Source organism: Anguilla rostrata, chromosome 8, assembly GCF_018555375.3.
Source record: "Anguilla rostrata isolate EN2019 chromosome 8, ASM1855537v3, whole genome shotgun sequence".
NCBI lineage: Eukaryota > Metazoa > Chordata > Actinopteri > Anguilliformes > Anguillidae > Anguilla > Anguilla rostrata.
Window position 1 is genome coordinate 46,481,059 of NC_057940.1, and position 14,652 is coordinate 46,495,710.

At 39.8% G+C, this 14,652-nt stretch overlaps 1 protein-coding gene across 6 annotated transcripts in view; it reads left to right on the top strand.

Annotated features, from left to right (window-relative positions):
* Nucleotides 1-14,652, top strand: part of csmd3b (CUB and Sushi multiple domains 3b) — a 919,486-nt gene that overhangs the window by 570,951 nt on the left and 333,883 nt on the right. For all 6 annotated transcript variants that reach the window (XM_064348440.1, XM_064348441.1, XM_064348442.1 and 3 more), the window contains one exon: nt 8,489-8,692. In XM_064348440.1, the coding sequence (XP_064204510.1) occupies nt 8,489-8,692 (204 nt within the window). The remainder of the gene's footprint in view (nt 1-8,488; nt 8,693-14,652) is intronic.

Consider the following 14,652-nt stretch of genomic DNA (forward strand, 5'->3'; position numbering starts at 1 on the left):
CAGTTAAAAACTTCTTTAAAAAGGTTTGTAGGTTTTACAATCAATTATTTCAAACGGAGTCATGTTTATCATGTTATCTCTGCATCAGGGAGCTTTGGCCAAGCAGAAGAGGCCTGCAGAGCTTTTTATGCAATCAAAGGGAGATACCATTAAATAAATATTCCATTAGAATCTGGTCAAAAATCTTTGACAGTGTCATCCAGCCTATCAGGCTATATTGAAGTTAACTATGGGGTTAACTCAGTCAGCAAGACTACACTACGTGAGAGAAGCATCCTGCTGAAACCCTGAATGCAGAATTCTGTAAAAACATACTACAAGTACATAGAAATGCCATGCATGCAGGGCTGAATTAGGCAGATTTCATTCAAATTAAAAAAGGGCACTACATTTTATTGAAAAATGAGTCCAACTAACTCCTTATAATTATTGGCACTCCAAACCCAAGAGCTCAGCCCTGAGAAGTATCCCCTTAGTCAGCTGGTTCTGAACATCTCCAGACTAACATTACTACTGCACTAACACACTAACACAAACCAGCTTCAAATCAGCACTGCTTCACAACAGCCCATTAGTCAACCAATTATAAAACACATCAAGAACTCCTATCTGGACCATTTGAACAAAGAAACACAATCCCAAAATATATATAAATAATAATTGTTATTGGGCCCTAAATAGAAAATACACACTTGCAGAGTATTTCTCCTCTCTCAGAGATACAAAGCAGAGACGGATCCTGACCAAGTACAGGCTCAGTGACCACACACTTGTAATTGAAATAGGCAGGTACAAAAACACATGGGTACTAAAAGAAGAGAGAATATGTGGTCACTGTAAGACAGGAGAGGTTGAAACAGAAATGCACTTCCTCCTTACTTGCACAAAATATTTACAAATTAGAAAAAAAATTTATGCAAATTAAACCAAATTATAAATAATTTTATTATCCTATCAAAAGAAGGAAAATGTGCAATTCTATTAGGAGAAGGATCAACAGCCCCAATTGCAGCATGGTTCAATTCAGCCTGTCCAGCCTGTCATAACCTGAGGGACAGTGAGTGACCACCCACCCCATATAAATGTGTATATATTTACTGATTTACTTCTGTTGCTGTTGTTGGTATATATTATTATGCTTATCATTATTATTTTAATTTAATTATTATACATATTATTATTATTATTTATATGTATGCTTTGGCAATAATTACATTTGTATGTCGTCCAGTAAAGCAAGTTGAATTCAATTGAGAGAGAGAGAGAGAGAGAGATTTGATTTGATTTTTATATCCCATTAATTTGAACATCACACAAAAATAATTTCTGAAACAATAAATAAGCAGTAACCTTCATTCCATTACAATGTTTCTAAAAGACACTAAAAAAATGGATTCAAAAGCTTTAAAAGGAACAAATGCAGTCACAATAAAAACAATACAAAACATTAAAACCATCAGAAAAACAGACTGCCAGTAAGACAAAGGTAAAATCAATAAATACACTAATTAAGTAAAAACACAATAAAAACAGAGTAAAAAACAAAACCATTACAATTGCACCCTTGTGTTATGTACTGTTGCTTCGAAGCATACATTGTGGACTCCTTCATCATCCACCATACAAATAGTTTCATTTACACACCAAAGTTTCTGGAAACTACTTACATTACTGTGCAAGCTAAAATAAACATACTCTGTATTGTAAAACCATCCCCCTAAAAACCAGCAATGTATCAGTTACGTCCCCCTCCTGTATCCTGTTCACCTTGTGATCCAGATTGCAAGCTTTGCTTGTCGAAATAGAAAGTTAACCAAGCAGAGTGCATACGTATGTTTTGCACTGTACCCCGGACCAAGAATGAAGACGCCCATGTCAAAAACCACCCCAAGCCTCCCGCACGGATCGCTCAACAAAGCAAATAATGCTAACAGACAATTGCATTGCACAAACAGGTGGTGCACAGATTCCCCCTCCCCACAGAAAGATCAGCCCTCCCCTAGGGCATGGTCTGTATGTGCCAGCTGTCTATTGGTGGCTATGGCTCCATGGATAAGCCTCCACTGGAGATCTCCTGACCGTTTTGATACTGGTGCCTTATACAACAGTCTCCAATTCTTCAAAGCCGGTCCCAAAAATATTGGTCCCAATTCCTGCCAAACACCCCACCTCACCCAGGGTAGGAAGGTGCCGAACCTTTACACAGACAGTGTACAAGGCCCTCTTGCTCACCGCCTTAAAATCCCCCAGCAAGGGCCTCCTGAAAGTTAAAAATTTCTGTGTTCCTCCAGCCAGTTCCTCACCACCGCCTGCACACAGATGGTTGGGAAAGCAGAGGCCTTTGTACACTGAGACACAAGCACAGGAGATGACATGGGTAAAGCTGCCCTTATTCCCACCAGGATCCTCTCCACCAGCCGGAATGAGCGTATCCCCACCTGTGCAGCAATGTTCGTCGCGTCTCTCCAGCCACTGTTCTCCAAGCTTCACAAGTGCGCCAGCTTCGTCATACCAGCCCTTACAAAGTTGCCCTTAAGGCCTACCAAGACTTGCGGTGACAGTCTCAACAGTGGATTAAATGGTAAATGGACTGCATTTATATAGCGCTTTTATCCAAAGCGCTTTACAATTGATGCCTCTCATTCGCCAGAGCAGTTAGGGGTTAGGTGTCTTGCTCAAGGACACTTCGACACGCCCAGGGCAGGGTTTTAACCGGCAACCCTCCGACTGCCAGACAGACTTACCTCCTGAGCTATGTCGCCCCTATCAAACAGAGGTTCTTCCAGCCCCCAAAGGTCCCCCCATTGCAGAGTGAAAACATCAGACCACGCCCTCAGCATGGAGGAGTAAAAGTCCGGAAAACCTGCAGTTCTTTCCCCCCTTAACTTCAACAAAAACCAGCCCCCTGCCACCTGTCTTCCTCAGCGGAGCACAGGCAGTCTCCCTCCAGCTCCCATCAGCATGATAGAGAAGCCTCTGTGTGGCCTGCAAGCAAGAGGTCATCATACAGCTCTCCAGGTCTGTGAGACCCTGTCCTCCTTCCTGCAAGGGTAAATATAGCACCACTGCTCTGAGCCAGTGCTGCCCTGACCAAAGAGAATTTGCAATGGTCTTTTGCAATGCAGTCAGGAGACCCTTAGGTGGTGATAAAACCACAAGCTTGTGTCATAGAGCACAGGCCACTAAATTGTTCAGGATCAGCACCTTGCCTTTGAAAGAAACCTGTGAGAGAAGCCACTTCCACTGAGACATCTTGGCACATGCCTAATCCAGTGCACTCTTTTTTAGGATGTATCGCCTGGTTTCTAGGTGCACCCCCAGAACCTTAAGTCCTTCCCTTTTCCAAGATAGGTTTCCCGGCAGCCTAGGGAGAGGCATATCCCACCATGACCCACAGATTAGAGCCTCAGTCTTTTCTTATTTAACCCTGGCTGACGATGCTTGCTTATATGTCTGGAAGCAGCTAACCAATGCATGTAGGTCCTCCAGACTGCTTACAACCACTGATATCATCAGCATACACCGAGACCTTAAGTACCACTTTGGCTAAACTCCTGGCACCGTAAGACCCCTCAGTCTGTGCCAAATCTGGCATAACAATGGTTCAATTGCCAATGTGTACAGGAGCCCAGACAAAGAGTATCCCTCTCTGATAACCCTGTCCACACTTATCAGCATACTGACTCCCCCTTCCACCTCTACCAGACAGGAGACATTGTTATAGAGCAAACTCACCCATAAGACCAAACCCTTCCCAAACCCAAAAGCCTTTAAAGTCTCCAAAAGCTACCGGTCATCAACCCAATCAAAAGCTTTTTCCTGGTTGCCCATCTCTGCCAAGTCCATAATATCTCTAATTAAAAACAAATTATCCCTGATTGTATAATCAGGGATACAGTACGACTGGTCCTGAGGCACCAGTGCTGCTATAAATGTCTTCAGTCTATTTGCAATGGCTTTTGAAAATATCTTAAAATTACTGCAAAGAAGTGCTACAGGTCTCCAGTTTTTAGGTAAACACAAATCCCTTTTTGGCAGAAGTGTGAGCATAGCCGACAACAACTTTTTGGCAGTTTTACTACACGCTCCATTATTTCCTCATAAAAATCCTCACAAATAAATGGCCAAAACTTCTTATAAAATTCAGCTGGCAGCCCGTCAATGCCTGGAGAACATCCAGGTGCCATCTGTCTCACAGCCTCCATTAACTCCTGCAGGCTGAGGACAGAGTCCAAAGCTGCATTATCCTCTGTACTAAGCACTGGTAGGCCTCTGTGGAGGACAAAGAGCTGCTCCTTGTTCACCGCCTCTGCTTTGTACAGGTCTGTGTAAAAACGCACCGCCGCATCACGGATTTACCCAGGGTCAGTAGTCACTCTCCCCCCAGGGATCTTGATGCAGTGCAAATCATTTTTTTGCAAAACTTTTTTTTCAAATTAAAAAAAGAATGAACTTGGATCTTACATATCATTAAAGGAGGTAAATCTCACTCTTACAAGAGCCCCATTTGCTCTTTCATTTAAAATACTCCCCAAATGTATTTTCTTCTCCTTTAGCCCATGCATCAGCCCCATTCTTCTGTTGTTGACCATTTCAGCCTCCATGTTAGAAATGTCCCCTTCCAATATGCTCACAAGCCTTCTTATTTTGGCAGTAGCATAAGCAGTGCTGAGCCTTTCCAACCTCCCACCATAGACTAAGACTGGCATAATTCCCTTTTGATCCCCTCCACACTTCCCAAAAGGTCTCAAACCTGTCACAGAATTCCATGTCCCTCCGCTTGACTTGCTATTATCTCCAAAATTACTGAAGAGTCGGAGAGCTCCCCCTCCTCCTCTTGCATGTTTACCTCGGGTTCCACATCGACCATCTGTACCTCCTCCCCCCCCTTTGGCAACTATGAAGTCTGCCTTGGAGACACTCGAAATAAGGTTGAGCACTTCCGTAGCCTGACCGTACATGGTCTCATATATGCCTAGCTCAGCCCGTTCTGAACTTCCTCTATTCTACCTTTTTTCCTCTCAGTAGACTACCCCGATTCACCCCTCAGTCTCCATGTCCTCCCTGCTTTACCCCTGGCTTCCGATCTCCCCTGATCTGTCTGCAGATCGAGGCCATGCAGTGGAAACATTAGTCCCCTCCTGAGGGTCTTCCAGCTGGGATTCCCTGTCTACCTGTGTCTCCGGTACAATCACCTTCTCCCCGGCCTGCTCATTTGACTCAGTCTCCCCAACCGCCCTCCCCTCAGACTCCAAAACGTTCTCCCCATTTATTTCTTCACTGGCCTTCACATTGGACTCACCTCCTGACACAATTTTTACATTCCTATCCCTGTTCCTGTCCTTATCCTTATGCAGACAAGATCGCTTCATATGGCCAATATCCTCACTCTCAAATCCCCGCAAGCTGTCGGTGCTGACAAACATCACAAAAGAACTTTCCCCGTGCCTGACATGAAAAGACGCATCAAAAGTGTGCAATGCGGAGTTTAAAAACATAAATATATGCCTCTGAAAAGGCTGAACGTGTTTCAAATCTGAATTCTTATATCCAAGAGGAATCATTTCCATTGAACTAGCGAATTTTACAAAGCGGGCGAGTTCCAGTTCTATCGCCTCATTTTTAATAAACAGGGGAACATTTCAAATTGCCGCAAGCAGGTTACCTGTACGAAAAACTCCCATACACCCATAAACCACCACTGCTTTACTCATGCGTGAAGCCGAATCGATATTTCCACTTCCCAAACTTCCACCCCAATCTAAAACCCTAAATAACACAACTGTGAAACAAGTAAGAGAGAGAGAGAGAGAGAGAGAGATGGGCACAAGACAGCAAAGATAAATATATCAAAGCAATCAGTTCAAATGAGTTGACTAACACTAGTAACATTTTTAACAATACACATTACCAAAATGACAATGAAGGATAGCAATTGATGCCACCCTTCTAAAAACAAGACATAAAAATGTGAAACAAAAACCTACTGAAAAATGGTTTAATTTGGAATGCAAAGATATCAGAAAACAATTGAGGTAATTATCAAACCAAAAACACAAACAGCAGATTTACGGCTCAAGTATTGTGAAATACGTAAACAATACAAACAAACCAGTCTCTAAAACCAAAAAAAGCTTGCAGTCCTGACAGCATCAGAGATGAGATGCTAAAACACAGCACGACTGAGCTGCAGAAGGCTGTGCTGAAGTTGTTCAACCTGGTACTGAGCTCTGGCTGCTTTCCTGACGTCTGGAACCAGGGGCTTATATCCCCCATTCACAAAAATGGGGTAAAATTGAACCCTAATAAATACAGAGGCATTTGTTTAAGCAGTAATCTGGGGAAGTTATTTTGCAGAATTTTGAACTTCCTTAAAGAGCACAATGTCTTGAGTAAGAGTCATATTGGCTTTCTACGAAACCTCCGTACAACTGACCATATGTACACCCTACACAACATAATAAATAAACATGTCCACCAAACAAAAACAGGAAAAATCTTTGCATGTTTCATTGACTTCAAAAAAGACTTTGATTCTATTTGGCACCATGGCCTTGACAAAAATTCTTTTTTTTATTTGGAACACTGGGATAAAGAATCCAAAATACAAAGTTGACTAAATTGCTGTCAAACCCTAAAAAAAGACTATACTCCAGCAGAGTATCTCTTCTCTGTCATACAAAGATACAAAGCAGAGACGGATCCTGACCAAATACAGACTCAGTGACCACACCCTTGCAATTGAAAAAGGCAGACACAAAAACTCATCGTTACCAAAAGAAGAACTTATGTGGTCACTGTAAGACAGGAGAGGTGTAGACAGAGATGCACTTCCTCCTAAACTGTACAAAATATACAATTATAAGAAAAAAATTTTACCACAGATTTTCTAAAATTATTTTTAAAAACTTCCATTCTTTATCAAAGAATGAAAAGTGTGCAGTCCTATTAGGACGAGGACCAACAGCCCCAATTGCAGCTCAATGTCTCAGCTTGACATAACCTGAGGGACACCGAGTGGCCATCCTACATAATTATAATTAATTATTAATAATTTATTTATTTATTTTTCTTTAAATATTTGTGTTGATTTAACATTAGTATTGTTATTGTCATGTTTTGTTTATTGAATATTCACTGTTATTAGTATTTCACTGTACATATGTAGTCTGAATTGATTTCTGATGCTTTGGCAATATTTACACATGTATTTCCTGCCAAGAAAGCAACTTGAATTTGAATTTGAGAGAGAGAGAGAGAGCACCCACACAAACACAAAATGAAATAAACACCTTCACCCTATCCCCTCACGGGTTCCAGGCAAAAACAATGAACTAAAACTAAAATAACAAAGACAAAAGAAAGCAAAACAGAACGGAAACTTTTCAGTTCACCGCTCATAGGTGACCAGATTTTCACCTAACCAGCTCCTCCAACTTTTCAGCAGTGGATTATTTTTTATCTCTTGTGCTTTGACAAACTAGTCAAAACAAAACTCGCTAAATGCAATGACTGTTTGATTCTTCTTTTTGAATGGGCTGATAACTCAGGCAAGGTGGGTTGGAGTCCTGCTTAAATTGTATATATATTTTTTTTCTATAAATAAAATAAATACACAGCCTTATAATGGATGGGATGCAAAACAATATGAGCCGTGTAAGCCACCCTGGGAAAGGTCATGCACTAAATATGTACAAAATGTAAATGTAAATTTAAGTCTTCAGTTCCCTGGTCCACTTCCCCTTGCCGTGCACATTGTACATTATTTAAATGTAATACTAATGGCCTGCAACCTCATCCAATGGGTAGGACTGCAACTAGAATCAGTCACTTTATTAGGTACACCTATCTAATACTGGATTGGGCCCTCTTTCACCTCCAGAATATCTGGAATTATTTGTGGCATGGATTCAGCAAGGTAGTTTTAAAAACAGTTTTAGCAGAGTGCATTTCAGAAAATCCCTCATACCACTAGAACTCCTGGCTCAAGATGAAATCCATCACATTTTACTAATGCTTTATATAGCATGTCTCAATAAAACTCATTTTCTAGCAATATCCATTGTGTGAAATGTTTATTTTACTGAACCTTAAATAATCATATTGAGGACAAAAATGTCCTTACTTGGAGGTTTAATATGATATTCCAACTATTTTTTAAATAAAAGCACAGAACAAAACATTCATCTGTGATAAATTTAGTGTATCTGATATTCTGAAGCTCCATTTTTCCATCCCTGCTAATGGCATGGACACGGTGCAATGACAAAGGCAAGAGATGCCACATTGTAAATATTTCTGCAAGCCTTTAAAGACATTTTAATCTGTCAAACAAATTAGACTGACCTCTGCCTGAATATCCAGTGCCTTTATGAAGGCATTGCATCTTTCAGTTTTTAATTTTCAAAGCTGGTATGAACATTTTTAGGCTGTGACAGTGAAAGTGATGTTGATAATGATATGATTTCTCATTCTTCTTTGTCCCCAGCTGTTCCGAGGACAAGCGCAACCCAGTGTAGTTCGGTGCCTGAGCCAAGGTTTGGGAAGCGGATCGGGAATGATTTTGCAGTCGGTGCAACTGTGCTGTTTGAATGCAATCCAGGGTACATTCTGCATGGCTCCACAGCCATTAGGTGTGAGACAGTCCCCAATGCCCTGGCCCAGTGGAATGACTTGCTGCCCACGTGTGTCGGTGAGTAATTATGGACATGAGCATAGTCGTGAGAGGGACAGCATTGGCATTTTGGGACATTTTCCCATGATCACTTGATGTCAGCCAACATATTGTTTCCCCATTGACAGTGTTGCTTCCATAGCACATGTGCTGTACACTTTCACAATTATATGTATTTTTTATTTTAGAATATTGTATTGAGGTTTAGTCACATTTATTTAAAAAACAAATTGATTCACCGAACTGGCTCACAGGCAGTAGAGACCACCTTCTTGAAAGGACCTGGACACACTTGAATATGATCAAAACAGTTTATTGAATAGAAAAATTATAATGAAAATACTGAGTAAATCACTAAATATGGGTACATGATAGATAAAAATATGTAATGACCCGAAACAACAGCGCTGCATGTTCAGCTACTTGAAAGAGGCTGTTTCAGCATTGCCCACCCATACCTCTGCCCAGATCTCTGGTAAAAGACATTGCATAAAATGTTTTGTGGGTAGCAACCAGACAATGTAAACAAAACTTATGGAACAATGACTATCATTGCATGATAATCACACTTACTAATGGACATACTCAGGAAACATTGTTGATGTTCATTAAGGTATGACATCCCTTTTCTCCAATCCTCCAAACAGTTGAATTTAAAAATTGAAAGTAAAGGTGGTTTGTGCATATGTACAATACCGTCCATAAGTATTTGGACAGGGACATAATTTTTGTTGTGTCTGTACTTCAGGGCCCTGTTTCACTTATGTGGCTAAATGAGTTGTAAACTGATGAGTTTGTTGACATCTCGGGATAAACCCAGGATTTTCGGTTTCACAAAGCAAGCTCATAATTTAGCCAGACTTACCGTAGCAACAGTGTCTTAAGCCCAAACCAGCTCAAATTCACGTGTAAGCTTAAGTTAGCTAGATGACATGAACATAGCCTAAATAGTCCACTTGGTGAAATCACACACACACACACACCAACAGAAGAAATATATGTGCCATTTGTGAGAGTTTCATAGAAGGGAACATTTTTCTAGAGGCCGCCAAAATACTTTAAACCCTTAAAGCCCAATGGCTATGAAATTAGATGCATTTTACCACTTTCTTAAATTATTGCTTTTATCAGTCATTGATTCAAGGTGCAGCAGTATAACCTATATACTGTACCATTGTAAAGCTTAGAACAATAATCCATAATGGGGCAGTATGATAAATATTACCAATTGTTTTAGATAGAACATTTAGAATAACGTTGCCAGAGTGGAAGCTAACAAACTAACAATATGTCTAACTAGCCAGCTAGTCCATACACTTATCAAACATTGACATTAATATATTTGAGGAAAAATTAATGAATTGATCAATGAACTGATAAATGATTTAGGGTGAAAAAGATCATCTTGAAACGCAACCAAACGCAACCAACACTGCCAACAAGGATCCAGCACCTGAGTCCATGAGACGGGAACTTAAATAGACAAGACACTGACGAGACACAGGAGGGCACCAAAAACAATCAGGCCACAGAGAGGGAAGGGAAAACGAGACAACCAGCAAACAATAATTGGACAATTGAAAACAATAATACAATTAAACAGGGGGGAGCAGGACACAAAACAGAAGTGCCGCCATCTGGCGGCCCAACAAGGGAAACACAGACAGGAACACAGAACCATGACATCCGTCTTCAAATACCTCCAATGTTGCAAGGTTTTTTTTTTGTTTTTTTTTTTTGCTTGTGAATATAGAAAATTGTTAGAAACATACTTTTAAAAAGTACATGACAGCTTTGAAATCCACGGTTGATATATTAATGGGTGTAATTTATCTCATAGAACAAAATGTGAAGCTCACTTAGGCTTACGTTCACCACAAACGCTATTTTCGACAGAAAACAAAATCCCTATAGGAAACATGCATTGGAAGTCTAACGCGGGAAACCATAGCTCAAAATGCCAACTTACTTCCAGGTTTTAGGACTACAAACTGTAACGCTCTTGTTACGTTCCCTGCCTCTGCTTGCCTGGGTAGCACAGGTGAAGCTAATTACCTAATTGCCTGATTGCCTCCACCTGCCTGTGGCCTAATGTAAGCCCTGCTGTAGAAGGCTGAGGAGATCTTTTTTTGGGGCTAGATGACACTGAAACCAATTTCCTAAAGCTGTCATGTTAGGATTTTGTATAGGTAGTTTGTCATTTTTGTGAAGATAATTTTGTTTTGTGAACTTTGTGGGTTTTCGTTTGTTTTAGTTTGCGTTTTAGTTTATCATTTATACTAATACATATTTTGTTTTTGATACACTTGGACTTCAGTTGTTGCGTCTAAATTGCATTCCCCACGTTATAACGTGTGTGGATTTTTGGGGTCGTAACACTCTATTGCAAAAACTATTGAAGATAAAGAAACACTACAATACAGCCAGATAAAAAATATATTTGAATCATAGCATAGTTTGTTAGTTTATAGTTAGTCATAGTTTGTTTCGGCTGTTCATTTGTTTATTTATAGAGTGTTGCAGATGTCTTTTTGTAGGCCAACGGACGTTTCTTCTACCATGGGTTCCCTCGGCAAATTTTTAGTTGTTAGTGGACTTTCTGTGAGTGCTGAAGCATACCTCGCTCATTGATATTGTTGAGCCTTGCGCCCAGTTGTATAGAGGCTTGTGTAAATTTGCCAAATTACAGATTATAGTGAACATACTTTTCAAAACATTCTCAAAATTATAGCTGTATCCTGTCCTATTTTCTGTGAGGTAAAAAGGTGAAGTTGTGACACAATTTGCTCTTGAAGGACCAGAAAAGAGGGGACATTCGTTTCAAGAGTTTTTTAAGGGTTTTGGAAAAAAACATTGTGGAAAAAACATCCATCACAGCCTGTGAGTGAGTCGCACGTGAGTGGTCTACGTTAGGCTAGGCTTTGCAGTTGCTTAGAATAAATAGCATACACATTACAAATATTGCTATTATGTGTAGGGGGGAGGAAGCTGTTCTGGCGTCTTGAGCAATGTGCTAACGAACAAGCTGGCAATGAAGTTGCGTACAAGTCACATGATGGCAAAGACAGCTCTAAGCTTACAAACTCAGCAGCATAGAGGCAACCAGCAGCTCTTTAGGCTAGCTCTCTCTGTCGGTTGGTCGGTCGGTCCGCAAAAGTGTCCTCCTGTGGATGCATCTATTGGATGTGGATGCGGTCGCAGCTATTGTGGATTTGCGCTTGTTTTTACTAATGTTTTATATTTATTATTAACATTTACTAATGTTTACTAATATTAATATTTACAAATGTTTTATATTGATTTTCTTATTTATTGATTTAATATCAATAAATAAATTTGCTTAAACATAGATTGAATGGAAGTTTCTAAATATTGTTTTCACAGTTGGAAATGTAGGTTTTGAAAATGTAAGTTAGGCCTATTGAGGTGAAGTCTCCAATTGCCTTCACTGGTGTCATGGAGAGGAGAAAAGTCACACCCCTCTGCAAAGTGGAACATTCACACCTGGAACATTAAAACACCTGCATGGCTATCGGCGTAATATTTAATTTCTGTATTATTCTGTATTTAAAGAGGGATCTTGTGACATTAGTTACTGGTCCCTAAGTAAAGTCAATTCAGTTGACTGTTATAGCACCACCATGTGGCCAATTTGCATATCAAACAACCAGGTGAATGTCAGAAATGTGACATATCAACAAACAAAATCCAAAATGGCCACCAAGATGTTGGTGACCAAATCATATGCAAACTAAGAAGTACAGTCAAGCTTTTAAATGTCTACATAAAAATAAACATTTTTATTGATTTTTTAAATAATAAAAAAATGGTTTAGTTCTTTAGCACCATCCTGTGGCAGAATTGGGCTAATTCTTTGCATTTGACCTCAAGACTAAGCTATCAATGTACCAATCAATTTTATCTTTTTATGTCAAAAATTTTGGGATTTATTCGCTGTTTTATAAAAGGCCACACCCACAAGCAAATGCATTGGCTTCCTGCAGGCACAAGTGCAGCAACTTCGTTTATATTACTTGTGAGTAGATGTGGCATGCCAAGTGTCATGCAAATTGGTCGAGCTTTGTAGGAGATGTCTTCTAAAGTTTTTTATTTTATTTATTCAAAATGGCTTCTACCTGATGCACCTTTTCGGTAAAACTAGCAAAGTTGTTTGGTGTCAGGAGAGGCATGGATTGACTTTAACTTTATGTCTCCAGACCAAATGGAGTTATTCCCTTTCAAAATTTGCATGTTCAATTGAGCACTATAGCACCACCAATTGTCCAGTTGGAGCCAAAATGCATAACCATTCTGGATAACCATTGGTGCCAAAATGCATAACCACTCCAGGACAAAGAAGAATTTTTTTCCTTGATTTGGCTCTGTACTCTGGAATTTTAGATTTCAGAATTCGCTGGGGTTAAAATGCAGATTCTCAGCTTTTATTAATGTTGACAGTGACAGTGGCAAGAGATATGAGGTAGCTGATGGGTGAGTGCCGAAAGTGAGCTGAAAAAGAGTGGATAATGGTTATCCCAAGTTTTATTGCCCATTGCATGTTTCAGGGGATACATAATTGGTTTATTGTAATGCTTGAGGCGGTCATAGAGCATACATAGGGACTGGAGAGGGTAGGAGGGGCCTGATGGTAAATACCTCATCAGTCAATGTTTTGTCATCATACATTTCATTATGTGTAGCAGTTTATGAAACAATGTTTTTTTTTTTGGTCCAGAGTCTTGAAAAATATTTATTACTATGTACATATGTACACTATTACATATTACATATTTTTACAATCTGCTTTTCATGTGAAATGTAACAATCATTAATCGAGTCAGAATACCATCTGGGATGTTTTATTTCGCCGTCCTCCCCCTTCCCCCAATACTCTACCTTCAGTCTTGTCTTCTCTGGGCATATAGATCCTGACTTACTGCTTCCTGCTATCCCACCATCCAACTACCTATGTCCCTGGTTCCCATCCCTCCTCCCTGTAGTCTATCTCTACTAACAGCCTCCCATTCATCTCCTTTCTGGTAAAATTTATCCCTGACCACTGGATGTGTCCCCACATTTTTCAAACAAGCTTGTGTCACCCCACTGCAGGAAGTCCACTTTCTCAGACCATCACCAGTCTGGCTTCAGGGCTTAGCACTCAGAGATAGCCTTTCCCACAGTCAGTGAGGAGCTCCACTCTGCAAAGACAGTTTCTTTCTCCTTCTAAAATCTAAAATTTTCCCTTTTAAATCCATGTGCCTGGCCGATATATCGGGCCGATAGTTGCATTTTTGGACCATATCTGTACCGGTAGTCAAGGATGACGTGGCCAATATGTAGGACCGATGATTTATTTATTTTTTTAACACTGACACATGGGCTCTCCTAGCACTCCATCTAGTGTTTCTCGCTGCCCACAACATCAGCTTTTCAACTATTCTTTATTTAAATGGTCAGCAATTGACTGATTGCAACATACAGTACTGATGTTTATTTAGATATTTATTTTATTTTTATTTATTCCTTATTGAAATGGTCAGTAATTGACTGATACTCAACATACAGTACTGATATTTATTTTGCTATTTATTTTATTTTTATTTATTCTTTATTTTTTCAGTGTTCATTTGGCGCAGCCCATTTAATAGCATAGACCTACCATAGACTAATTGGCTACCTTTATTTTTTGTGATGGTGACGTCATACAAAACTGCCCCACCAGAAATGCCATGCTCAAATCGCCACTGATTATAGTAATATAATAATGTTAAATATTCTTTAATAAAGTTATTTGTTTAAGAAAGCCGCCTTCTGAGTACATTTGCATAGTCATATCGGTGCACAATCCACATAGAAAAGGTCTATTTTCATTCCAGCTCAAAAATTCACTATATCGGCTGCCATATCGGTAATCGGTGAATTTTTCCCCTCTAAAATCGGTATCGGTATCGGTCTCTAAAATCCCATATCGGACCGGC